Source organism: Marmota flaviventris, chromosome 1, assembly GCF_047511675.1.
Source record: "Marmota flaviventris isolate mMarFla1 chromosome 1, mMarFla1.hap1, whole genome shotgun sequence".
Taxonomy (NCBI): Eukaryota; Metazoa; Chordata; class Mammalia; order Rodentia; family Sciuridae; genus Marmota; species Marmota flaviventris.
The window spans coordinates 164,675,114-164,701,278 of record NC_092498.1 but is presented as its reverse complement, the minus strand read 5'-3'; the positions used below and the strand labels follow the sequence as shown (position 1 = coordinate 164,701,278).

The 26,165-nt window shown below is 47.0% G+C and overlaps 1 protein-coding gene across 1 annotated transcript in view; it reads right to left on the bottom strand.

Moving 5' to 3' along the window:
- The window catches only part of Dnah1 (dynein axonemal heavy chain 1), a 66,669-nt gene extending 55,348 nt beyond the window's left edge, over positions 1-11,321 (bottom strand). Inside the window, exons 1-7 of the mRNA XM_027947834.3 lie at positions 10,974-11,321; positions 9,456-9,528; positions 6,488-6,662; positions 5,192-5,348; positions 4,225-4,357; positions 1,689-1,850; positions 666-918 (exon numbers count right to left, since the gene is read on the bottom strand). Of these exons, the coding sequence (XP_027803635.2) occupies positions 666-918; positions 1,689-1,850; positions 4,225-4,357; positions 5,192-5,348; positions 6,488-6,662; positions 9,456-9,528; positions 10,974-11,321 (1,301 nt within the window). The remainder of the gene's footprint in view (positions 1-665; positions 919-1,688; positions 1,851-4,224; positions 4,358-5,191; positions 5,349-6,487; positions 6,663-9,455; positions 9,529-10,973) is intronic.
- Positions 11,322-26,165: the final 14,844 nt, after the last annotated feature.

The following is a 26,165-nucleotide window of genomic DNA, read 5'->3' as shown; positions in this document are numbered from 1 at the left end:
AATGATTTCCCAGAAGGAACAAATACATCTAATGCCCAAATCTTGGCCTCTAAATTCCCCACTAAAAGGAATCAGAGTCCTTGGAGAAAAATTTTATTTGACGGCTGGATCTGGGAAAGTATAAGCCTGGAACTTCTCAATGTACCAGAAAGTAAAGACATGCACACATTATGATGGAAAGATGTCAAAAACACAGAGGTAACTTGAAGAAGCTCCTCCTGGCCAACTTTGAGCACTGAAATTTAAAAAATGATAGTAATGCTTCATACCCTTTTCACTAAAGTAAGAATCCATGACTCTTCTTTTTTGGGGGGTGGGTGGGTACCAGGGATTGAACCCAAGAGTGCTTAACCACGGAGCCACATCCCCAGCCCTTTTTTTATTTTTATTTTGAGACAGAATCTCACTAAGTTTCTTAGGGCCCCACTAAATTGCTATCCTCCTGCCTGAGCCACTGGGATTATAGGCGTTTCACCATCATGCCTGGCTCGGTGAGTTCATCCTGATAATGAGGGATGTGGAGATGAACATCTGGGGGCCCAACAAGTCCACAGTACAATGGGCAAGACAGCCCCACACAGATGAACCCCAAGGGAGCTCTACCTGCCTGGTAGTGCTACTTCCCCATGGAAAGACCCCCAGGAGGTGACGGTGCAGGGACTCACACGGAACCTTTGCGCATCCGGGGTGTGCTCATGGCCCACTGCTTGATCTTATTCAGGCTCTGCTCATTGATGAGCCGCTCGCCCTCGGTGGGCATGCAGTCCACATACAGGTTGTACAGCAGCAGCGCCTCTGTGTTCTTGCGCAGAGCATTGGCCTGGACCACACGCCGCGTGAACACGTGAGGGTCCTCAGCACAGAAGAGAAGCTGGATCCGTGGCACCCAGTATTGACAGATCAGAAGGGGTGGCCTGCCTGGGGGGTTAGGTAGGAGGGAGAAGGGAGCATATAGTCAGGCCCTCTGGGTCAGGCACAGGGTTCTAGACAGCTGTGTCACTGACCTGCAGTGGCCCTGAGTACAGTGTTTCCCTTCTCTGATCTCCTGTTGAATATGCAAAATGAGTATGATAACACTCCTTGCCCTGCCTACTCTACATGGTGTCATGGATGAACGTGAAAGTGCTTTGAAGACTACAAAGATCTGTGCTCATAATCCCAGCGGCTTGGGAGGCTGAGGCAGGAGGATCGTGAGTTCAAAGCCAGCCTCAGCAATAGGCAGGTGCTAAGCAACTCAGTGAGACCCTGTCTCTGAATAATATACAAAATAGGGCTGGAGAAGGGGCTCAGTGGTTGAGTGCCCCTGAGTTCAACCCTGGTACCCATCCTCCCGAAAAAAGAGCTATGCTCAGACAAGGAGTTGTACAAGGGTGGCCATTTGGGGCTGAACATCACACCCAGGGCCAATATCACTCATTTGATGGCCTCAGGCTTTCAACATCGTGCTACATGAAGCATTGTCAGCTGCTCAGAGTTGACATACCAAATAATGGCCATTTGCCTTCCTGGAGTCTCTGAGACACGGGTCTGCTGGTTCTTACTGATCAGGGTCCAGACAGCCATAGATCAAATCGAGCAAGGCAGAATTCAGATCTGAGCTGGTGGTACCCTTGGAAGGATTGGCCTCAGTCACAGCGTGGGCTTGGCCTGAGCTGGGGGTCAGCCTGGGGCAGAGGCTGAGCTCATACCTCTGGAAGTGACCCCTCCATTCACTATGGGCTTCCCCATCTCGTCCCGCACAAGGCCTCTCTGATCCGTCTTGTGCACCAGGTACAGCTTCGTCTCCTCGTCATAGTCCAGAACACCAACCTCACACCATTTGTAGACCAGTTCCAGACTCTTGGGGTCCTCTGAAACAGGAAGGGACACCCCACCAGTGATTCCTGCCAGGAATGCTGGGAATGGATCTCAGAGGTCACTAGACTGGCCTCTCTCCCACCAGAACATCCTGTCTAGCTGCAGCAGAGTTAGGATCCCTCTTCCTTCCATCTGAGTTGGCCTCTTTGGAACCCCTGGGCCACAGGAGGATCTGAAAGGATGAAGCCTCTCTGCATGACCCCCACCGGGGCAGAGACAGACACAGGACGAAGGGCCTGGCCACGAGGCAGGAAAGCCCCAAGCACACAAGAAACTTGTTGAGGGCCTGTTGTGGAGGCCATCGTAAATGAGCTGGACCTCTTCAAAGTGACCAAGGCCAGTGTGAAGCCCTCCCCGGAGGCTGCCCTTGCTATTGAGCCACAGGATAAGAGACCACTGCCCTGCAATGGGCTCTAAGTGGTCCCTGGGGCCTGTTTAGTCAGGAGGGGCCTCCTACCTACTCCTCAGGCTAAGCTCCTTTGCCCTCTTCTCCAGCTCACCTCCTGCCACTGCCCACCCCCCGCTTCACTCTAGCCACACTTGATGTCTGCCTGTCCCTGTGATTTTACAGCTTGTTCTTTCTTCAGGGCCTTTGCATTGACTGTGTCATCTGCCTGGTGGCCTCATTACTGGTTTGTTCCCATTGGCTTCTCCTTGGAGAGGCATCTCTGCCTAAAATAACACCTCTGCCCCAAGCACTGTCCTGGATGGTGGTCAGCCTCCTCACTCTAGTTTCAGCTCCCTAAGGGCAGAAGTGGACCCGGATCTAGAATGGAAACTGGTGCATAGTAGGTGCTCAATAAACTGTGAAAGAAGGAAGATGCACACACACTTGCTACTTAGTAGAGGATGCTTTATCATATAGTGGCATAAAACAAACTGATGCATTCTACAGGCTACTGTTGAGGAAGGAGGGGCTGGAATTCCAAGGAAAGTGGTTCTCACCTGTTGATGCCAGAGGGGTGCAGGAGGCCGTTGTTGTATACCTCCTTGGCTTTGCTTTGGTTTTGCTTTTCCCCTCCCTTCCTAGTAAGTTTTCTTTTTGAAAATGCTGACCTTGTCTTGGCTCAACTTAAAGGAAAAAATGTCACAAGCAGCCCCCCCCCCCCCCCGAGGAAAATGAGAAGGCTCTGACAGAAAACTGTTCTGTTCTCTGCCAGCCCCTCCTTGCCCCCGTGCTCTGGCTACCTTGAGAAGACGGGAGGCTGGCACTCCATGCCCTTGAGGTTAATGCAGCCTTGGTTTTATCACCGGGAATTGGAGATCTGGGAACCATTGAGTTCAAATATTTTTGTAATTAAGTTCAAAGTGAAGGGAATACTCTGGGCCTCTTATCTGGTTCAGAGAAATTGATTCCAGCATTGAAGTGTTTTTGAATGAAACAAATTTGCAGCCTGCTCAGTGGACTCGCTGCAGGCCTCCTGGAGGCTGTGCAGTCTTTAAAAACCAATTAACGCTCTTAGTCCTGCCCCTGACCTAGAGCCTGCTTGCCTGAGCCCACTTCCCACTCCATGGAATCATGTCCTTACAAGAGGCAGGGTGCAGAGCCACCTTCTACCCTGCATGGAGAAATGGTCACTTCCAACCTCCAAATTTAGGACACCAGACTTGCTAGGAAGCCTGCACAGAGACCCAGCCTTACAGGCCTAGATGGCGGCCATGGCTACTCACCCTGTTCCTGACAGCAGGCAACTAGGAAGAGCCTCCATGGCCACCAGGACAGACTGAGGCCAAAGGAGGAGCCAGAGGCACTCTGGGCAGACACAGGTGAGGCCGAGGCACCGCAAATCTGTGTCGCATCCAATGAGTAGGTGTGATAGTGGTTATAAATGGGTGACTACCAGTGTATATATGAGTGTCATAGTGTGTGTGTATGAGGGTGTGGAATATGTCCAAGTGTGATCGTAAATGTAGTGGTGAAGTGTGCTACAGCTCAGAGTTTCAGCTCCCTGCTTTCCTGTGACACTCTGGCTACTGTGAGAAGGCTTTTACAGAGGTAAAAGTTGAGAGGCCATTGTTATGAGCGGAATGATGGTGATTTCTGGATGGTGGGATGGAAGGGTCCAGCCGGGGACCTTATGCATTTACCTTTAACATTTCCAATGAGCATGTATATTTTTATTACCAACATATCAAAACGTCTTTATTTGTTTAGCACTAGACATATCCAAACTGTCCTGTTCCCAGTCCTCCTGACCATGTCCACCCTGATCCCTGCATTTCTTGCCTTGGTGTGGCCAGCTCCTTGGCCTGTATCTCAGCCTCAGATGACCCCTTAGCCCCCATGGCTGCCAGGGGAGCCCAGGAGTTCTTGACAGGACTGCTGCTGGGACAAGATGGTACCCCACCCCAGGCTGGCCTGCTCACCATGTCCCAGGAAGTCGTCAGTGGGCAGGAGGGCTTTCCCAGGAACTGGTTTCCTGGTGTTTGACCCTGGCTCCAAGCCCATATTGATCCACTCTTGGGGAGTGCGACAGTCAAATTCCTCATTGTCAAACACCTGGGAGAAAGCAGGCAAAGGTCAGGAGGAAGTGGCTCCCCTAGAGGCCGGGGCGAACTGAGCATGCCAGAGAACAGGGCTGCCTCAGTAGCCTGCTCCCCAGATGAAGGAGCTGCAGGTGACCGGGAGGGCAGAGCCCTTCCTCTACTTCTCCCAGGGGCACACAGGGTCTGAAGGAGAGGGAAACCCTGGATCCTTGCCCAGAAAAGCCACCTAAGGCTCAAGCAGAGGGCTTCTGGGGACTCAGGGCAAGATGTCGACGCTCTCCCCCACTCCCCTGGAACATCCAGCTCAGGCCCAAGAGAACAGAGAGCTCTTGGGTTTCTTGAGCACCCCCACGGGAAGGCGGTTGTCCATCACTGGAAGGATCATGTGCATCTAGATCCAGAGTCTCCAGAGACACTCAGGACACAGAGAGGAAGGGGAAGGAGCCAAAGCCAGGGCCAAGCTGTGCAATCTCTTTTTCCTCCTCTGACTCTGTTTTCCCATTTGTATCCCAAGGGGCAGTACTGACACCCTCCTCCATCTCTGGTCTCCACAGTCCAACCTGACTGCATCTAGGTACCCATGAGGGTGGGGGGACACACAGGCTGCCCAGGCTCCCTGGGAAGAAGCAGAGAATCTGCCTCCCAGGGATCACGGGAGCCCTTCCTACTCCAACCTAGGATGACTAAGGCACCTGGGGTGGGTTATGGTTATTCAGTTGCTATGATTGGACGTGTAAGTATCTGTGGTTGGAGTGGGGCTCTCCTTTGGGGTCTGACTCCTGAGCTTCAGCCAGGGTCCCGCACTCCCATCCCATCTCCATTGGCAATCCACAGAAGCCTGGCTTACCTTCAGTGGGAGATAGATGGGGAAGAGTGGGTCATGGCCCTGTTCAATGGTTTGGGGGTTTTGGGGGTCTGGGTGCCTTGGCATGAGCTCATTGGAGTCGATGCCCTCATTAGCCAGCAATTGCTCGATGTCCAGGCTCAGGTACTGCCGCTTTCTCCTGGAAGGGCAGGTAGGATTCTCAGGACGGCTGGGCTCGTGTAGGAGCTCCGCTAGTGAGCCCCAGGGCTCTTGTTAGGTAGTAGCTAGCAATGAGCAGTGAAATACATGGTAAGGTCACAATTACTTAAATTACTTTAGGGTCCTTCTTTAAACTATCTTACGAAATCAATGGTGGCAGTTCATCTGTAGAAAACAAAATAATGTAAAGGGCTATTTGTAAAACACGTCAAGAGAAAAGGATGAATGGGACTAACTCTTGAAAGGGTCCACTGAGGTTGATGTGAAGTTGGGAATTATGGCTATAAGTGTCTCCAGTTGTCTGGGAAGGAGGATTCCTTTAGTAGCGCAGGCACACTATGATAACTTCTGACCAGCTACTGACCCCAGTGCCCACATTAGCATGGGATTGACTTATAGATGAAGCCCCCCTAAATAGGATGGCCACCATGACAGTTCTGGAGAGGACCAACTAAGGTCAAAAACTCCATCACCTGAAGAGAAGGAGGAGTTGAACACCTGATTGGTGAAGGTTGTCAAAGGAGGACCCCAGTTTTCAAGTCAACCATAAAACTAATAAATTTGGAGATAGCATTGTCTCCTTTTGTTGTTCTCTGCTCAGAGACGTCTCTCTCTCTCTCTCTCTCTCCACTCTCGTGCTCTCTGCTTGAGCCTCACTTTGCTTTTACTTTATTTTCACCTTACTTTCACTTACAATAAAGTTCTCTTGCATGACGTCTGGTGTCTGACTTTAAATTTTCTTTCATCGGAACACTAGAACCAAGGTTTGGAGTTTTAGCTCCCTGCTTTCCTGTGACATTCTGGCTACTGTGAGAAGGCCCAGGGTTTGTGATGATAGTGGTGTGGACCCCTTTGAGTCCCTGGGCTCCAATTACCCCTATATCCTGCCCTGGCAGGCCCACTTCATTGACCTAAATGCCACCCTCTCTGATTCCACAGCAAGGAAAATCCATTTGTTCTTCTGAAAGAACCAAAGAACTAGAAAATTTAAATATTTTTTCATAGAATCTGCTATGGAGATGGAGATGGTCACCTAGTGGTCTTTAGACCCTCAACTTTTCATTAGGCAGATACCACCTCCCGGAGGACAGGTCCTCTCTACAGTCCACCCAGTCGTACCTCTCAATCTCAATCTTTCGGGGGCACTGGCCGGGCAGCACCTGGAAGGGCACCTGCACCTTGGGCTCATAGGCTTGAGGCGGGAAGTCAGTTTGGGTGAGCAGCTTGGTCGTGGACCCGATGCTCTGCTGCTCTATGCACTCCTCAAAGTCATCAGGAACCTTGAAAGTTTCGACTGCAGGCAGAGGCAGAGGCAGGCACTGTGGGAATCAGGCTGGGGCCCCATGACACCAGTTCCCCCGATCATCCAATAAGACAAATCGCCAGGCAGGAACCATGTGGGCACACTCTGGTGTGGGAAGCTTGGAGCTTGCCTGCGACCAGTTGGTGTCAGAAGGAAGATAGATAACAAACCAGGTGCCCAATCGGGTGCAGAACAGAAGGAAACAGGGCCTCCGGAACGTCTGTTTTAGTCCTACCATACATGTCCAGGGCCAGCATGCTGGGCTGTTCCCTTATGAAACACCCAGGACCCCAGCACTGGAGCCATTGCTCAAGCCAGGTGCTGAATTAAAGTACTGGTGAGGGTGACGACTGGACAGGAAGGTAAAGTGGGCATATGAGAGTTTGAATGCCATTCACTGCCTGGGGCCCCTTCCAGACTGGAGGCACCCTGAGTAGGGGTGGATGGTCCCTGTGGGACCCTGAAGCCACCAAATGGCTGCCCCTACTTGGACAATGGCAGACTGAGCCTTCTATTCTAGGTATGGGGGGAAGGGAGTTGGTGGAATGAGATCACAGATAGGGTTATCCCATCATCCCAGGTTGCCCAGACTGAGGGTTTCTTGGAACATAGGGTGCTCAGTGGAGAGGAAAGTCCCAGGGGAATGGAGACCACTATAGGTGGGGCTAGGGGGTGTGGGTGCCCCCCATGTATTCTCCTGGCAGAGGAAGGTTCCAAGGAGTCCCAAGGGTCCTGGGAAGCCTTAGTGACCCCCTTCTTGAGACTCATGACTTCTTTGGGGTCAAGAGGTGGTCACATTACACAGAGATCTTGGGGTAACTTCTGGAGCCTCACAGAAGCTTCCAGATTCTGGGCCTGGGATGTTGTCTGAGGTTTGGCAGAGGCCTCCTGCCTTCAGCTGAAGTCCATTCTCTTAGCAGAGCTGCCAGCACCAAACAGCTCAGACACAAGGACAATCTTCAGCTGCTTGTGGTGGTGCACGCCTATAATCCTAGTGGTTCAGAGGCTGAGACAGGCGGATCACAAGTTCAAAGCCGGCCTCAGCAACTTAGCAAGGCCCTAGGAAACTTAGCGAGACCCTGTCTCTACATAAAATATAAAAAAGGGCTGGGGATGTGGCTCAGTGGTTAAGCACCCCTGGGTTCAATCCTTGGTACCAGGGGAAAAAAGTGGGGGCAGTTTCAAACCCCTAATCTCCTGCTCTAGTGCCTATGGATTCACAACACCATTCTGCTCCTGGAACCCACTCTGGGAAGGAACCAAGAAGGAGCCAGGGTGAAGAGGTGGCCTCTAGCCTCTGCTTCATCCCCGAGCCCCTGACAGGCTGCTCAAGCCTTCTGTTTAGTTCTCAGGCAACAAAGGGGAACTTCTGTCACAGGCTTCCAAGAGCCAACTGGTCCCACACTGTTGGGGCTGCTTTTCCTCATGTGGGTGGGACTGCTGAGCTGCTGAACCCTGCCATAGATGGTGGGAGTATCATTCCAATGCCCCGAAGGCCTGAGATCTGTGGTTTATAGCCATTTTCCAGGTCACGGTTGCTTGTGAGACTGTTGAGAACATCAAACCAGATCCTCAGATAAGTACAAAAATGTCCGTATTGATGCCATTTTTGGGGCCAGTTTAGGAGTTCACAGACCCCATAAGGCTCATGGGCTCTGATGGCACTAATGTAGGCAGTGCCAATAAGGAGCCAGGCCTTTCCTTGGGTGGACATGAAGGCAGACAGCTGGGACTATGGGGACTCTGGGCCTAGTGGAAGTGGAGTCCTGTCTGATGGAGAAGGAAAGAAAATGCACCCAGATGGGAGGGTCTCTGCCCCACTCCCTCACCACCACCTGGTGCCTATCCTAGAGCCACCTTATTCTCTCTGCTACAGGTCTGCCTCACAATGTTGGGAGCTGTGATTTGAACCATGTTCCTGTCCTACTGCAGGAACTGCACCTGTGCTGAACACTTCCTGTGCAAAGGTTTAGGTCAAGACTGCCCAGTTGCCATGGTGATGCCCTGCTTAAAGGGGGTTCTGTGCTAGGCATAGGACTATCAGTCTTGACCCTTAATCCAGACACCAGCTGCCAGGGATAGAGAATTATGAGTGCAAACTGATCATTATAATTGGTCACTAGTCTTTGACCTTCAATCCTGCATGCTTTGAAGAAACTTTCACACCAAAAAACCCTTTTGATGATAAATCCTATATAATAAACGTGCTAAGCTAGCAGTGGGTCATTATTCTGCGTCTGTAATGTCCTACCTGGGCTCAGCTTTCTCTCTGTGTGTGTCTGTTTTTCTTTTCTAATCCCCCATCACCCCTCGCTGGTTTCTGAATTAACAGCCCTGCTGGTTGCAGCACTACACACTGCAGACCTGTCCTAGTCTTTACTCCCAGTTGTGTTCCAAGACTTGCCCTGGAGACTGAGAGGATGTTCCTCCTTCTTTTCTCCAGCAAAGATCTCCTGGGTATCTAACTGTGCCATGTGCTCTTCCAGACGCTGGGGCTCCAGCAGAGCACAACTCAGACATACTCCTGGCTTCCTCTGAGCCCATGTTCCAGCCAAGGTAGATGCCCTATTGACCCTAGCCAGGCAGACAGAATTACAGCCCTGCCCTTAGCAGCTCCAGGCCCTTATGGCAGTTCTGGGGAGGATAAGGATGAAGCACTCTCTGTAAGTCTGGCCCTCGCAAAACACTTTATCTCTTACTGGTCTCATTTTACCTTCTGAGGCCAGAAACCCTGCCTTTAAATGCACACCAGGACCCACCCACCCTGTTCCCCTGGGCACTGACCTTTTGGGGTGAACTCGCTGAGGTCGGCTTGACGTAGGAAGTTCTGGTTCACGCAGGGCCCACAGCACACGTTCTGAAACCAAACCCCAGAGGCCCGAGTGTACTTACACATCCCAGGGACATGGGAAGGATTCCAAGGCCAGGGCCTTTCCTGAAGACCACCAGGGAGCACTCCAGGAGCACAGGGGTAAGGCAGAACTGATGAGTTCCATAAACTTTGTTCAAAGGTCACAGTGGGGAGGGCTGGGGTTGTGGCTCAGTGGTAGAGCGCTTGCCTAGCACGTGTGAGGCACTGGGTTTGATCCTTAGCACTACATAAGAATAAATAAGTAAAATAAAGGTGTTGTGTCCATATACAACTAAAAAAAAAAAAAGTCACAGTGGGTGACAAGCTAGGACATCCGGGGCCTACTCTGTTCTAGTCCAACATAGCTTCCCTCGTTACTGAGAACTCCCAGCATGCATCAAGAGGCTGAGCCATGAGACAGGTACTGTAAGGCCAGCCAGTGTCTCTGTGTGCATCTCCTCTCCCAAGGATCACTCTGGCACGACTGGTGGACTGGGTATCAGTGGGTCCTTGCCCTATCTCTCTTGGCCTCTCCTCTGTCTCAAACTTTCCTAAGGCTTCCTGGGATACACAGGACTCTGTGTTTCTGTCCTAGTCATCCCCTTCCCATCTTCCCCTGGCTGTAGCCTCATCCCTGACCTTTTCCCTTCTACTTCATATGGACCATGCCCTCTCTCAGGGACCCCAGAACTTTGTACCTGCTGTTCCCTGTACCTGGAACACCCCAAGTACCTAAAAAAGCATGCCCATTGTTGTGGTTTGGATGTGAGGTGTCCCCCAAAAGTTCACATGTGAGACAATGCAAGAAGGTTCAGAGAAGAAACGATTGTGTTACAAGAGCCTTAACCCAATCCGTGAGTTAATCCCCTGATGGGATTAACTGAGTGGTGGCTGAAGGCATGTATGCTGCGACTGGAGGAGGTGGACATTGGTAATACGGCTTAGTGGTATATATTTATCTAGAGAGTGGAGTCTCTCTCTTTGCTTCCTGATCATCATGTGAGCTGCTTTCCTCTGTCATACTCTTCCGCCATGATGGAGTTGGCTATTTATGGACGTGAGCCCTTAAATAAAATTTTCCTCCTCTACAATTGTTCTAAAACATCCATCTCTTAGATGTCAGCAGCATGCCATCTCATCCAGGGATGCTTTTCTAACCAGGGTTAGGGGGAAGGCAACTGCCCCACCAATGTTGTAGCTCCTTCCAGGGCCTGGACACAGCGGGAGCTCAGTAATGAGTTGTGAATGAATAGACAGATGAATGGATGGATGAATGGACAGCTAGATGGATGGCCAAAAAGACGGCTGGCTAACTGGCTGGGGATGGGTGGATGGATTTTTGGGTTGACAGGTGGCTAAATGAACAGATGAACTGATGAAGAGAAGAAGAATGAGGGAATGGAGGCTACAGGGAAAGCTCAGGCATGGTAGAGGATAGCTGCTATATTTACCCCAAGTTGATCCAAGCTTCCAGGGCTGAGGATTTCAGAGTAGAACCCACGCTGCTTCATCACTGGGTACTTCTTGTCAGTTCCGGTCAGTGGTAACTTCCGGGGCAGCCCCACGTCTGAGGGCAGGGGTGGGACCAGGGGTACCACTACAGGTGGGGGCTCGGGCTCAGGGCCTGGAGGAGGAATCCCCACATCAGTACTTGGTCCCTGAAGAGCCCTCTCCATGTTACACTCTAGGCCTCCAAGAGTCCCTCCCAGGTTGCACTCTTGGTTCTCAGGAATACTGCTGGGTCCCGGTTCCTGAGGGGCCCTTCCTGGATTGGGTGCTTCTCTGTTCCGATGCTCCATGGTGCTTCTCAGGGAGATGCCCAGTCAGAGCTCCTAGGAGAAGATACAGTGTCACTCAGTCCTTGACAGCCTCTGTCTCAGCCCCCAGAGGCACCATGATACACCATGCCTCCTCTCACCAAGCCCCAGCCCTTGATCCACGGACAGCAGAAGAGGGAGGAGAAAAGGAATGGTCTTCTCCTAATTTGGACAGAAACACAGCACCAGGAGAGTCTCACCAGGAGACCCTGGGCCCATCCTGGATACTGCATGTGAGAAATGAGCCCCCACCCACCCAGAATTAAGGGCTGAGCTAGGGGAAGATCTGCAGGTGCCTCTGCATCTGTCCATGTCTCCTTCATTTTTGAGAAGGCTTCACTTCTCAGCAGGGAGAGATGCAGGGTGGGAAGTGCCAAGACTTGCTTACTCAGTGAATTTTCCCAAATGACTTTCAGCCACAAGTAGCCCCAGGCCCCCCATCCCCCAACCCTGTGGAACCAGCCTGCCTCTCCCCAAGTGGGCACAAGGTCTCACTAGCATTTGAAAGACCCAGGCCAAACTCTGCAGTCCATCCCATCCAGGCTCACCCTACCTCCCAGCATCCCCCAGGAGCCAAAGGACTAAATGGCGTCCCCAGGAGGATCCTGATGCTGACCGTTGGCCCACAGATCCCTGTATCAGCAACAAAACAGCATTCACTCACCCAGGCTCTGGGGGTCAGCCCAGCTCAGGGAATGTATACCCTTCTGTCTTCATGGAGGGAGAAACAGATGTCTCCAACTTGCACGCACATCCACCACCTCGTGGACAAGGGTTTGTGGGGATTTATTAGCAAGCCCTTGCCAAGCCGCTATTGCTTTTGGCTATCTCAGTCTACATCACCAGGGGAAATCCTTGGGCAGGAGAACATTACAAGAAATGGGGTAAGGGTATAGGGAAGAGATTTTCACCTAAGGCTGGTGTAGAAACAAACAAACACAAAAAGAAGTCTTCAATTAGTTCAATAAAAATGTCAATTAATAAAAGGAAACAAAAACATCTTAACAAAAGGAAATAGGGGCCTAACCCACAAGCCCTCCTTCCTGGACCCCATCACATTTTCCTACCCCTCTGTACACTGGGATAGGACAGTGAGGAGCTTGCAGAACAGATTATTCTTTTTTCTTTTTCTTTCTTTCTTTTCTTTTCCTTTTTTTTTTGTGTGTGTGTGGTACTAGGGATTGAACTCAAGGATGCTTTACCACTAAGCTATATCCCCAGCCCCCCTTTTTTCATATTTATTTACTAGTTGTAGATGGACACAATACCTTTATTTTATTTTTATGTGGTGCTGAGGATTGAACCCAGTGCCCCATGCATGCTAGGAAAGCGCTCTTCCTCTGAGCCACAACCCCAGGCCCATCCCCATCCCTATCCCCATCCCTTTTTATTTTTTATTTTGGGACTTGCTGAGTTGATGAGGCTGGCCTCAAACTTGCAATTCTCCTGCCTCAGCCTCCTGAGTAGCTGAGATTACAGGTGTGCTCCACCATTCCTGGCAAAGCCACTTTTTGGCTGAGTGCTTTGTGCTCTGCCATTCTCTGACTTAGCCACCCAGAGGGATGTGCTCTGGCAGAGGTTCTTATCTACACTGGCCTGAGGAATGGAGGGTGGCTGGGCCTGTGTGGAACAAAGCTAGCCAGTAGCACCAAAGCAGCCTGCATCAGCTGAGCCCATTTCCAAGAAGAGGATGGTGAGTTGGCAGACCATTTGAAGGATGGAGAAGGACAGATAAAGCTCAGGCAGAGAGTTCCAGGCACTCAGCCAGAAGGCCCACCAGCCTCTAGCCAGCTTTGCCAGGTCTTCCCCACTGGAACTCTGCTCCATGAAACCACTTTCTGGCAGCCAGCTATCTCCCAGGGCATGTGCTAAAGACAATGCTGATTCTGGTCCACCTTTCTGAGAGTCACCATCCCTATCCAGAACACCCTAAAGGGCAGAGGACTCCCCTGAGGCTCAGCTCAATTGTGTTATAAACCCACAGGTGTCTGTTTCATCTTTGAACAAAATCATTGAACGGACAGAGCAGAGCTAGGAGAGGCCAGAGTCCGGTTCCATAGGAAACATTCCATTTCTGGTCTTGCCAGCTTGCTTCAACATGCTTGGCTTGCTTTGCTGGTGCCTAGAGATAACAGGAGCACAAATGTCCAGGAAACTGCAGTGTTACCTGGGACAAAAGGAGTCCATGATGGGTGGATTTGCCACCCTCAAATTGCAGTTTCCCACTGAGTGAGGGTGGCAGTGGGGGCATGCATTGAGGTATGTTCCAAGAAGGAATGGGGGTAGGGAAGAATGAGCTGCAGACTCAGCACCCCAATCCGCCTTCACAATGGCTTCCTTCTAACCTATTTCAACTCTGGGCACCTGGACCTGGTCAGTGTGCAGGAGCTAGCTGCAACAGACAGACAGATCTGTGCCTCCTGTTATAGTTTCAAGGGTGACAGCATCTGCCTGGGAATGAGTATGGCTGGTGGGAGGAAGAGGGACATGGTTCCTACCAAGGCCTCTGCTGCTTGTCACTCTGGATACGTTCTCCCCATTTGTGTGAGGGAACTAACCTGTGAGATGGCAAGTGTGTCCCATACAGGTACAGCCCTGGGAATGGTTAATATTATTAAGGACCTGGAATTATTTAACACATCATCTTATTTAAACTTCTGAGGTCAATATTTCAAAATGAAATATCCTCATTTCTCAGAACGAAGGGAAAAGGGGAAATGAGCCAGTATGGTGGCTCATGCCTGTAATCCCAGCAACTCAGCAGGCTGAGGCAGGAAGATCACAAGTTTAAGGCCAGCCTCAGCAACTTAGTGAGAACTGCCCTAAAAAAAAAAGAGTTAAGTGATCTGCCCAAAGTCACAGAGCCAGCAAGAAGAGGCACAGATTCTTCTTGTTCCTTACTCAGATGACCCAGGAATCCTACTGTCTTGAGGTAGACAGGGCTTCAGGTTGGATTCACTAGCATTCAATACTATGTGATTCAACCACCTGTCAATCAGCTGATGCACACAGATGAGCAAAGGTATTTGACATTATCTATAATTTACAAACAAAGATGTTCAGGTCCAGAGAAGTCCAGAAGAAACTTCAAAGAACTGACAGAACTAGAATGGAGATTGAGGGCTTTACCTTTGGTTGGCCCAAAGGCTCATGTTCCTAGCTCCATGGCAGTGGTTCTCAAATTGCATACCAAGGAGCCCTGAGATTGTGCAAAGTGGGTGCCTGTGGGGAGCAGGAGCTAAGCAGGAGGGCTTGTAAGCCACCCACTCCTGATTCAAAAAGGAGCTGTACCTTTATGTTTCACACCATAGTGTTCTGTGTGAGCTCTCATTTGACAAACAGACTCTAAGGAATTATGGAAGCCTCAGCCTTTGTTGGGTCAAGCACTTCCTTCGCTTGATGCAATCTGGGTCTGCATTCCCAGGCTACTGAATCTCCTTGCCCCAGTTTACAAACAAGGATGTCCAGAATTACATATGCATATATGTTTCCCCTGCCAACTGGCAGGGATTTTCAAGTAACACTGCTCTCTGGGAACTGGGTGCCTAGCAGGGGATTGGCATGGACTTGGCACACAGTAGGTCCAGAAAGCATTTGCTGAAGGCTGTGTGAGTCAAGGAATTAATGAATGGGGTTAGGTAAAGGAAGAAAGGAAGTTGATCTCTGTAACAACTCTGGTCCCCCTGAGGTTGGGTGGCTGATGAGGAACCTGCCAGAGGAGGAGGGGGCCACATCCTATGCACCGAGGTGGGATCCCAAAAACCGTTCTGGTAAGCAAGGTTAAATGAAGTGCACCCTCCGCCCTCACCTCTGTCCCCCTGGTCAAGGGTCTGTCGGGCATCCAAAGTCATGGGCAGGAATGGGGATCCTGGTCAGGAAAGAGCCTCTTCCATGTCCACTCGCCCTCTGCGCCTTACCTAGGTCTCCCTGCCCCTGCAATCCGTCTACCTTACCGACCTACCTCTCCACGGATCTGCGCTGCGGTCAGTCCGCGGGTCTCTAGGGAGGGACGCGGGCCGGTTGCGAGGGGGCGGGACCCTCGGCACAGCTGGGCGGGAGCTTCCGTCCTCGTGAACCTCCGATCTACACGCTCCCCGACTAGGGTCCTAGTTTCTCAGGCTTTCCCCAACTCTGACCTGGGCTGGTTGCTCCTGGTACACCCTCCCAGGATGGCGGGGTTAGGGTCAGACATCCCTGCAGATTCTCCCCTCCCAGACCCTTCTAGAGGAAGAAACCAAACAACTAAATGCAACCTGAGAACTTTGATTGAATTTTTTTAAGGCAGTGCAAATAACTGGGGAGTTGGGGGGAGGAAGAATTGAGGAAAATTATGAATTGGAAATTTGTGTTTAAGCCACAGATGCAGACAGATAGTGTATGATCCCTAAAGAAAAGCGGAGGCAGTAAAACACCATGTCCCTGAATGCTCCCCTTTCTGTTCCCTAAAAACCTAGCCAAGTTAAGGGAATAAGGAGAGCAAGCCTGGGTCAGAAAGTCCAGATACATATTATCTTGAAGGACACCAGCCCTCTCTTAGGCACACTAAGAACTAGAGCAAATTAGGGCTATCTGTAGAAAGCCACGTTCTTGCATGTACACCAGAACAGTTGCTCCTTGGGATGCTGATCATGTAAGCAACTTGAATAAGTTAATGCTGATGTTACTGTTTCTACATCCAACATATAAAACCTACTCCAAGAAGTAACAGCTTGGGGCTGGGGATGTGGCTCAAGCGATAGCGTGCTTGCAGGCGTGTGGCCTGGGTTCGATCCTCAGCACCACATACAAACAAAGTTGTTGTGTCTGCTGAAAAACTAAAAAATAAGTAAAATTATCTCTCTCTCTCTCTCTCTCTCTCTCTCTCTCTCTCTCTCTCTCTCTTTCTCAAAAAAAAAAGAAGAAGAAGAAGAAAAGAAGTAACAGCTTGGCAGCCACATTAATTCTCTCTCTCAAAAAAAAAAAAAAAAAAAAAGTTAAGTAACAGCTTGGCAGCCACATCAATGTTTATAGCAGCTCAACTCACAATAGCTAAACTATGGAACCTAGGTGCCCTTCAATAGATGAATGGATAAAGAAAATGTGATATGTATTAAAGAAAAATGAAATTATGGCATTTGCCAGTGTATGGATGGAGCTGGAGAATATCATGCTAAGTGAAATAAGCCAATCCCCAAAAAACAAAGGCTGAATGTTTTCTCTGATATGCGGATGCTAACTCACAATGGGGTGGAGAGGGCAGTGGGGGTGGATAGAGATATTTTGGGTTAGGTAGAGGGGAGTGAATGAATTGGACATTATCACCCTATATGCATATATGACTATAGGACAGGTGTGATTCTACATCATGTGCAACCAGAAGAATAAGACGTTATACTCCATTTATGTGTGATGTGTCAAAGTGCATTCTACTGTCAGGTATAACTAATTAAAACAAATGAGAGAGAGAGAGAGAGAGAGAGAGAGAGAGAGAGAGAGAGAGAGAGAGAGAGAGAACAGTGTGGAATTGAGGATATTGTGGAAAGGATACATGTCCCTCATCCAGCTGGCCACCACTGGACAAAACACATGGTAGGAAAGGAGGCACTTCTTGGTAAAGCACCAAGAGGGACAGAAGTACTTTTTGTTGGCCTGTTGCCACTGAACTGTTCTTGGAGCAGTCGTTGATCTCTTGTAAGCTTTACCCGATAAATCACATCTCACTTGACATCTTCGGTCACTTGCTTTGGCCTCTCCAAAAGCAACCTCCCTGGCACAATTGGCTGTGGACAAGACAGACAGTGAGGATACTGTGTGCAAAAAGGGTCAGTTTCTGCTTTCCAAAGTCTTAACACACACCCCATACCTACCTACCCATCCTACAGCCACTCCTGTCTCCCTCCTAGTCCTGCTTTCCCTGGTCTCAGGCATCTCTCCCCCCGTTCTCATCCCATCCCAGTGCCCTCATTAGCTCCAGGGACCTTGAATGGGCTCAGGTTTTTGTTTTTGTTTTGTTTTGTTTTTTTAATTTTTTAGATGTTGATGGACCTTTATTTTATTCATTTATTTAGATGCAGTGCTGAAAATTGAATCCAGTGCCTCATACATGCTAGGCAAGAGCTCTACCACTGAGCCATCACCCCAACCCCTAGGCTCAGGTTTTGATCTTTCTGCTGTCCTAAATATTGAATTATTGTTAGTTATCTTTGATGTTATATAGGAGAGTGTGCTTACCTTAGTGTGGCAAGAGAAACATCAGAATATCTTCTGTGATTTCCTTTCAAATAGTTGAGTGAAAATTATATATAGACAAATATAAAGAGGAGAGGAAGAAAAACTGGCCCAGTGTTAACAATTAGGAACTCTGAAGGTTATAGATGTTCACTCTTCTAGTCTTTGCATTTTTTTTTTTTTTGTGTGTGTGTGTAGGAAAGCAGTGAGTTATAAACCAAAAGAAAAAAAAAAATCATCCCACCTCAACCTGAGAGTTCCTGCCCAGAGCCTTCTCAGAATTGGCCCCTTATCATAGGTGGGGAAGCCGAGAATCAGTGAGATAGTTTAGTGTTGGGGCAGGTAGCAGAACCTGATGCTCATTATGCAAATATGTAATTTTATTCAACATGTTGGTAGTGCTGGCTTGGTGCTGAGCACTAGGGGTCCAGAGTTGAACTGATCCTATCCTGACCATAAAATATCTGGTGAGTGGAAGAGTCAGAGAGTAGGCTAGAAAGAAGCTAGAGGTAGTTTGTAAATTGTGCCTGGAGTCAGGGATCTGGCCTTTTCCCAGGATTCTTCTTCCTTTTCAACATCTCTCACTCCACCAACTCCTATTCACTCATAGGGATCAGAATTTTTTTTTCTTTTTTGTACTTGAACTTGAACTCAGGGCCTAATGCATGCTAGGTAAGCATTCTAGCACTGAGCTACATCCTTTTTATTTAATTTTGAGAAAGGTTCTTGCTATATTGCTCAGGCTGGCCTCAAACTTGCAGTCCTCCTGCCTCAGCCTCCAGAGTAGCCAGGATTACAGGTAATGACCACCACACCTGGTAAGACCAGATGTTGATGCAAACTTTCCCGAGCCCAAACCATGGTTTCTTTTTTTTCTTTCTTTCTTTTTTTCCATACCAGGGATTGAATCCAGGGGTGCTTAACCACTGAGCCACATCCCCACCTCTTTTTTTTTTTTCATTTTATTTAGAGATGGGGTGTTTCTGAGTTGCTTAGGGCCTCACTAAGTTGGTATGGCTGGCTTTGAGCAAGAAATCCCCTGCCTCCCAAGCCCTGGGATTACAGGTGTATGCCACTGTGCATGGCTCATTTGTTTTTCTTGTCAGCATTTCCATAGTTACTCAGGGACCATTTCGGAGGAAAGCAGACGCACGAGGGCAATTGGAGGTAAAGGTGGCTACAGCTCTTTGAAGGGACCCCGATGCCCTGGTAGTGCAGTCTGTCTCCTCCTTGGGCCTAGGGTTAGGCTGTGGACCCCCTCTGCCTGTGGAGAGGACCTGTGCCCCTGTATCTGACTAGCTCTTTTCACTCTGAGTACAGCTGTCTACAAAGCTGCTGTGCCCATTTGGGTTGCTACAGCAACATCAGCCTATGGTGGGACAGTCATTACCAGAGGAGGTCCCCAAAAGGAGACAGATCTTAACTCAGGCTGTGAGGGTCCTTGATGTCATTGCAGAAAGAAATTTAAGGATGGACCAAAGTGAAACACAAGTTGGTTTTATTAAAAGAAAGCAAGGAGTATACACTCTTGAGAGACAGGCTAGAGCACAGAGCTTATAAAGGAACATGCTGGCTTCACCTTGCAAGGCCTATTTATATATCTAAAATCTATAGAATGGAGACATGATCTAAGAGGTATTTTTAGTTCTCCTTTGTGTTGGTGACTTGACTTGTTAATCATTACTTACTAGGGGTTGTTTTCTTTGTTTTTGGTGAAAAACCTCTAATAATTTCCCTACCTGGGGAGGTGGTTCATTGTTCTGCTGAGTGAATTTACACAGTATTACCTTTGTGTAACATTGAGGGTTTTATCTGGAGTGTGACTTATGGATGAAGTAATCAGGTCCTAAAATAAACATTACAAACAATCTATTTATTGAGCAAAAGGATTCTTTGGTCTATTTTAGTTTAGTCAGGAGAAAGGTTTATGGATCTGTAGATAAGGTCTGATAATTGATTTACTAGTGTTGTTACCAAAGTATGTAGAAGTGAATTTTTTTTTTTTTTTTGTACCTGGGATTGAACCCAGGAGTGCTTAACCACTGAGACACATCCCCAGCTCTTTTTTATTTTTTATTTAGAGACAGGGTCTCATTGAGTTGCTTAGGGCCTCGCTAAGTTGCTAAGTCAGGCTTTGAACTCGTGAGCCTTCTGCCTCAGCCTCCTGAGCCACTGGCTGTAGAAGTGGGTTTTAAAATCATGGCCATTTTTGTTTTGTCCTTTATATCTCCTTTCTACTTATCCTATGTCATTTCCCTGCTCTTGCAGAGACTTCAATCACTTATTCTTCAGGGAAGATGAAGGTTGAAGGTCTGTCTTCTGAAAACTACAAAAACTCAAAACCTAAGAGGCTCAACAAACCTCCAGCATAAAACAAAACAAAACAAAACAAACAAACAAACAAACAAAAAAACCCCCACAAGAATAAGAAAATCACACCAAGCCAAGGAACATCCAGAATGCAACGAGTCAAAACCAGAACCAGGGGCCTGGGGCAGTAGCTCAGTGGCAGAGTGCTTGCCTAGCACGTGTGAGGCACTGGGTTCTATCCTTAGCACTGCATAAAAATAAGCAAACAAAATAAAGGCATTCTGTCCATCTACAACTACAAACAAACAAACAAACAAATAAATAAATCGAACAAATCCAGAAACAGTATTAAACAGAAAAATAATATTAAAGCATCCAGAAATAAATTAACATTAAATACAGAGACTGTGGCTCTGACGAACACATGTATATAAGGCAGTGCAAGCAGCCAACAGTGGGAAGGTGGTTCATTTGGGAGCTTTGCAAGGACGGCTGGCAATGAGTTGACACCTCTGCTTCCATTCTTCAAATTGTCTACGCTGGATTCATTAGAGGGCAGAACAGTTATGATCCTCCGGCCCACAGGAAGATTCTGGCTTCTGGACCATTCTTGTAACAAAAACAAAGGAAATCTGCAAAGATGCCAGAATCACCCCTTGAATGAAAGGTCCTGAAACCCAAACTCATCCTCTCTCCTCCCACTGCCAGGGAGTCAGATAGCATTTCTCAGTCACTAGAGAACAAGGGAAAGAAACACTCTTCCCCCAAAGACTTCCTAGGAGTAGGAGGTTGGCGCATTGGGTCAAATGAGCCTAGTTGGGCCCTTTATCCAAGTGAAGTCAGATGAGGTCATTCTTAATTTTGTTGCTTTAACAAGCAAGGCTCCCAAGATCCCAAAGCCATGAGAACTATGCAGGGGAGATACCCTGAGCATATGGGGGCATTTTTTGTGACATGTGTGTAAAGAAGGTGCAATGACCAGCTCTGGCCATGTAAACACTGACAATGGCTCAAACACCTGTTGTCTTTGGAATAGCCAGAATAGGTTTCCTACAGTCTGGTCTCTTTTCCTGAGGTCCAGCCTCACACCACTAACTGCATCTATACAGTGGCTGTTTTGCATGTTTCAAATGAAATGGCCAAAGCTGGGAGAAGTGCCACACACCTTCAATCCCAGCAGTTTGGAGGCTGAGGCAGGAGGATGGTGAGTTCAAAGCCAGCCTCAGCAACTTAGGGAGGCCCTAAGCAACTCAGTGAGTCCCTGTCTCTAAATAAAATATTTTTAAAAAGGGCTAGGGAATGTGGATCCATGGTTAAGCACCCCTGGGTTCAATCCCTGGTACCCACCCCACCAAAAAAAATGGCTAAAACAGAACTCATGATTTTTTTATCCTCAAAGAGCAAATCTATAGCAGTAATAATGATGATGATGATGATGATGTTACTGAAAGCTCAGTCCTTGTTCCTGATGCCAACCCAATAATGAGGACACGGTTTTGAGAAAAAGGAAAAAGAAATTTTATTGCTTTGCAAGCAAAGGAGAAACACAAAGAACTCCTGTCCCAGAGGCTGTGATTCTGAAAGTCAGGGGTAGAGAGCTTTTAAAGAGGTGATGTAAAAGCTACATTCCAAGTGTGTCCTGTCAGGGTCATAATTCATTTGTAGCTCTAAAAGAGAGTGATCTCTTAGGTCTCCTGGCGCCATCCCTGGAGTCTGAATTACTTCATTCCTGTGGTGTGTGTTTGCTCAAGGACAGATCATTTGGCCTAGAATGGGAAGAAAGGTAATCTTGCTCCCCCCACAGTTAGGGAGGGGGAGATGGAGAAGAGACAAGGGGAAAAAAATGTCAGTTTTAAAATAAGCTGGAGCTTACTTCGCTTAGCATGATATTCTCCAACTCCATCCATTTACCTCCAAATGCCATAATTTTATTCTCTTTTGATGCTGAGTAATATTCCATTGTGTATATATACCACAGTTTCTTTATCCATGCATCTATTGAAGGGCATCTGGGTTGCTTCCACAATTTAGCTATTGTGAATTGAGCTGCTATAAACCTTGATGTGGCTGCCTTACTATAGTATACTGATTTTAAGTGCTTTGCCAAAGGCCAAATGTTCTCTCTGATAAGTGGATGCTGATCCATAATGGGTTGGAGGGGCAGGGGAAAAATGGAAGAACTTTGGTTGGGCAAAGGGGAGGGAGGGGTGGGAAGGGGGTATGGGGGCAGGAGAGATGGTGGAATGAGATGGGCATCATTACCCTAGGTACATGTATAGACTGCACATATGATGTGACGCTGCATCCCGTACAACCAGAGAAATGAAAAGTTGTGCTGCAATTGTGTACAATGAATCAAAATGCATTCTGCCATCATATATACCTAATTAAATAAATAAATGATTAAAAATTTAAAAAATAAAATAAGCTGGGGCAGCAAATCAGAAAGGCTTGTGTTCAAAGCATTTAATGGACCAGGTTACAATGAAAACAACGAAATCTTACATATTTGCGTACATGGTTATTATTTTTGGTATTCCTCATTCCTTTGAGTAGCTCTTTATTTTCATCTACTCTCATTTCCCTAAAGCATTTCTTTTATTTTTTTCTCCCAGTAGAGATCCATTGGTGATAAATTCTTTCAACTTTTGTATGTTTGTAAAAGTCTTAACCTTCATTTTTTCTTTTGGTGCCAGGGATTGAACCCAGAGGTGCTTTACCACTGAGCCACATCTCCAGCCCTTCTTTAATATTTTTATTTTGAGACAAGGCCTTGCTAAGTGGCTTAGGGACTCACTAATTTGCTGAGGCTGGCCTTGAATCCTCCTGCCTCAGCCTTCCAAGTTGCTGGGATTACAGATGTGTATCACTGTGCCCTGCACTTAACCTTCATTTTTGAAAGATACCTGTGGGCTCAATTGGTTTCTGTTATCCCTACAAGTTCTGCCAATGGCAGCCCACCTCTCCATCCACTCAGAACTATGTGAGGTGTCCTTATAAGTTTTGGAAGCACTATTGCTCTCTATTCACCTGCAAAAGACTCTCTTCTCTCTAAAAATTTGGTTATCAAGTCTGGCATCTGTATCCATTATTTCTCAAAAGTCCCTTTAAAAGTAAAATCTTAATTTTATCCAGAATTTTCTTGTTGTCCTGAAAAATTTGTGTGTGTGTGTTCTGTATCTTTGCCAGAATGCGAAGTTCTCTTACCCCACAACTCATTATGAAAATAACAAAGAAAAATTGAAATAATAATACAATGAACATCCATGAATTATCTACTTAGGACCAATGACTGTTCTTATTTTGCCTCATTTTTTGGTTCCACATTGAATTTAGTTACTATTGGTATATAACAAACCACCCTCACATTTAAAAGAGTAAAACAAACATATTATTATGTTCATAGTTTCTGTCAGTTTGAGAGTGGCAAGTGGGCATGTATGGACCAATATGGCAATTTCTGGATAAAATAAGTTTTATTGTTTTTAAAGAAAAATTTCTCTTGGGCTGGGCATGGTAGTGCACACATGTAATCCCAGTGGCTTGAGAGGCTGAGGCAGGAGGATCGCAAGTTCAAAGCCAGCCTTAGCCATCTTAGTGAGGCCCTAAACAACTTGGAGAGACCCTGTTTCTAAATAAAATATAAAAAATAGCTGAGGATGTGGCTCAGTGGTTAAGTGCTCCTGGTACCAAAAAAAAAAAAAAAAAAAAAGGTTTCTTTTTTTGTTGTTTTTTTTTTTTATGGAAGGTCTCTAATACAGACTAAAAGTTATTGAAATATCGATCTTTTCAAATATTTAGAACTTCTCTGTAAAGAAACTAAGAAATTAAAATAAGATGTAGTGGTCTACAATGGTGTACTGAGGGTTAAGATAGGAACTCAAATCCTAAACAGCCTACAAAGCCTGGCATGGTCTGGCATGGCCTGTCCTCCCACACCATTTCCCTCCCCTTTTTGTGTGTCTCACCCTGTGTGCTCTCTTCTCCCTTCTCCAGTGACACTGGCTGTTTTAGTGTAACTTTTTTTTTTTTTCCAGAGGTCTCCATCCATAGACAGCTGACTCTATAGTTCGGGACCCAAAGTGAGGCAGAACATCATGATGAAAGGACATGAAGGAGGAACACAGCTCAGGACATGGCAAAAGGTAGCAGAGAGAGTTTCACTCACTAGGGGTAAAATATAAACCCCGAAGGCATGCCCCTAGTCACCTGCTTCCTCCAGCCATACCTTACCTGCCTACGATTATTATCCGGGTAATCCCTATCAGTGTATTAATCCACTAATTAAGTTAAGGCTCTCATAATTTAATCATCTCAGACAATTCTTGCATTGTCTCACACATGAGCTTTTGGGGGACACTTCATGTCTAAAAAAACATTACACTGGCCATAGGCTACTGCACAAGCAATTCTCTTGAGGGGAGTCTTTGTCGACCCTCTAACTAAGGTTAGTTTCCTTTATAAATTCTTACTTTTATCTTATAAAAATAATCTGATTATTTTTGAGTATCACTCTACATAAATAATCATCCCTTCACTAATGGAGTTTTAAAATTGATGTCTGTGTCCCCCCAACTAGATCAAAAGCCCCATGAGAAGAGGACCTTACTGTTTTGGGTTTTTTTTGGTACTGGGAATTGAACCCAATGGTGCTAAACCACTGAACCACATCCCTACCCCCCCTTTTTTTTTGTATTTTATTTAGAGATTATCTCACATTTTATTTAGAGATTATCTCACTGAGTCACTTAGGGCATCCCTAACTTGATGAGCCTGGCTTCAAATTCACAATCTTCCTGTCTCAGCCTCCTGAGCTGCTGAGATTACAGGTGTACGCCTCCATACCCAGCTGATGTTACTGTTTTACACACCATCACATCCATAGGTGTCAGCATTTACCTCCTCTTCTTCCTGAGACTCCTCTAAAATTACGTAAAGGAATAAAGAAAGTTACAAAGTAGAGCACCAAAACCACAGGATGTGGGCCCAATGTAGCCTGTGAATGTGCAATGTTGGCTCACAGGTGACTTCACTTTTATAAAAATGAGGAATTTTTATACCCAGATTTGAATTTCTCTTGATTAAAAAAAAAAAATAGACCCACATTCCCTTGAATGTCTAGAGTTGAGCAGTGACTTCCCGTTTGGGTGACATTGTTGTCTGCTCCCCAACTCCCTTTCTACTCATAACTGCTTCAAATTTTCATTCTTTGCCTCAGAGATGTACTACTTGGGAGTCTTAGCAGTGGAAACCATTGTTTTAGGTATTATGGCAATTATTTTACTCTTTTCCTTAAACAAACACACAAACAAACAAAACCCTTTTTTACAGTGGTGGCAACTGACTCTAAAGTCTTGCACATGCTTTACCACTGAGCTATATATTCAGTCATGGTAGGTGTTTTAAATAAATGTTTGTTGAAATAATAAATTAGTGACCATAAACTCACATGAAGTAGCATTTGGTTGTTCTGCAGGGCCATAGTCAGCTGCAGTTCCTCAAAGGAACACAAGGTGGCGGTGTACTCCCATAAATTTGCATAAATTCAAAAGGGCAATCAGTAGAGGAAAGGGACCAAAGGGTGAGAGGTGGGGGAAGTGCTGGGGAGTGATACTGGCCAAATCCCATCAATGTACAACTATAAATCAACAATGAAAAATGTGGGGAAAATTTTGCATAAATCCAGCATATCTGGTACTAAATACATGAATTGTCCCACTCCCCTTTAAGAGATGACAACTACCAAAAACCAACACACCATGTATCCTGAAGGTCAGTGAGAAAGGGATTGATTAGGAAAGGGAGCTTCAAGACCAGGGACCCAGTACAGTAGAGATGGAACTACAGGGAATGAACTGAATTCACTCCTGTCTTTGGGGTTATTAGTATGATCAACTTTCTGCCTGAGAGCTGGAATTTCAAGGTCATAGAGCCATAGTTCAGGGTATCCCTAGGTGGAGAGAATTTTGAATATTCTCATCACAAAGAAATAAATGTCTGAGATGACAGATGTGCTGGTTACCCTGATCTGATCATATACCTCGTACACCTCCACAGAGATATCACATTGTACCCCATGAATATATATGATTACTACATGTCAATTAAAAAATTATATTTTCTTTGAAAAGACTCTTGGCTGAAAATGGGACTTGAATGTCCCATGCCTCCTTTTTTTTTTTTTCCCCCAGGGATTGAACCCAGGGGCACTTAAACACTGAGCCACAGTGCCAGCTCTTTTTTTTTTTTTCATTTTGAGACAGGGTCTTGCCAAGCTGCCTAGAGCCTCACTAAATTACTGAGGCTGGC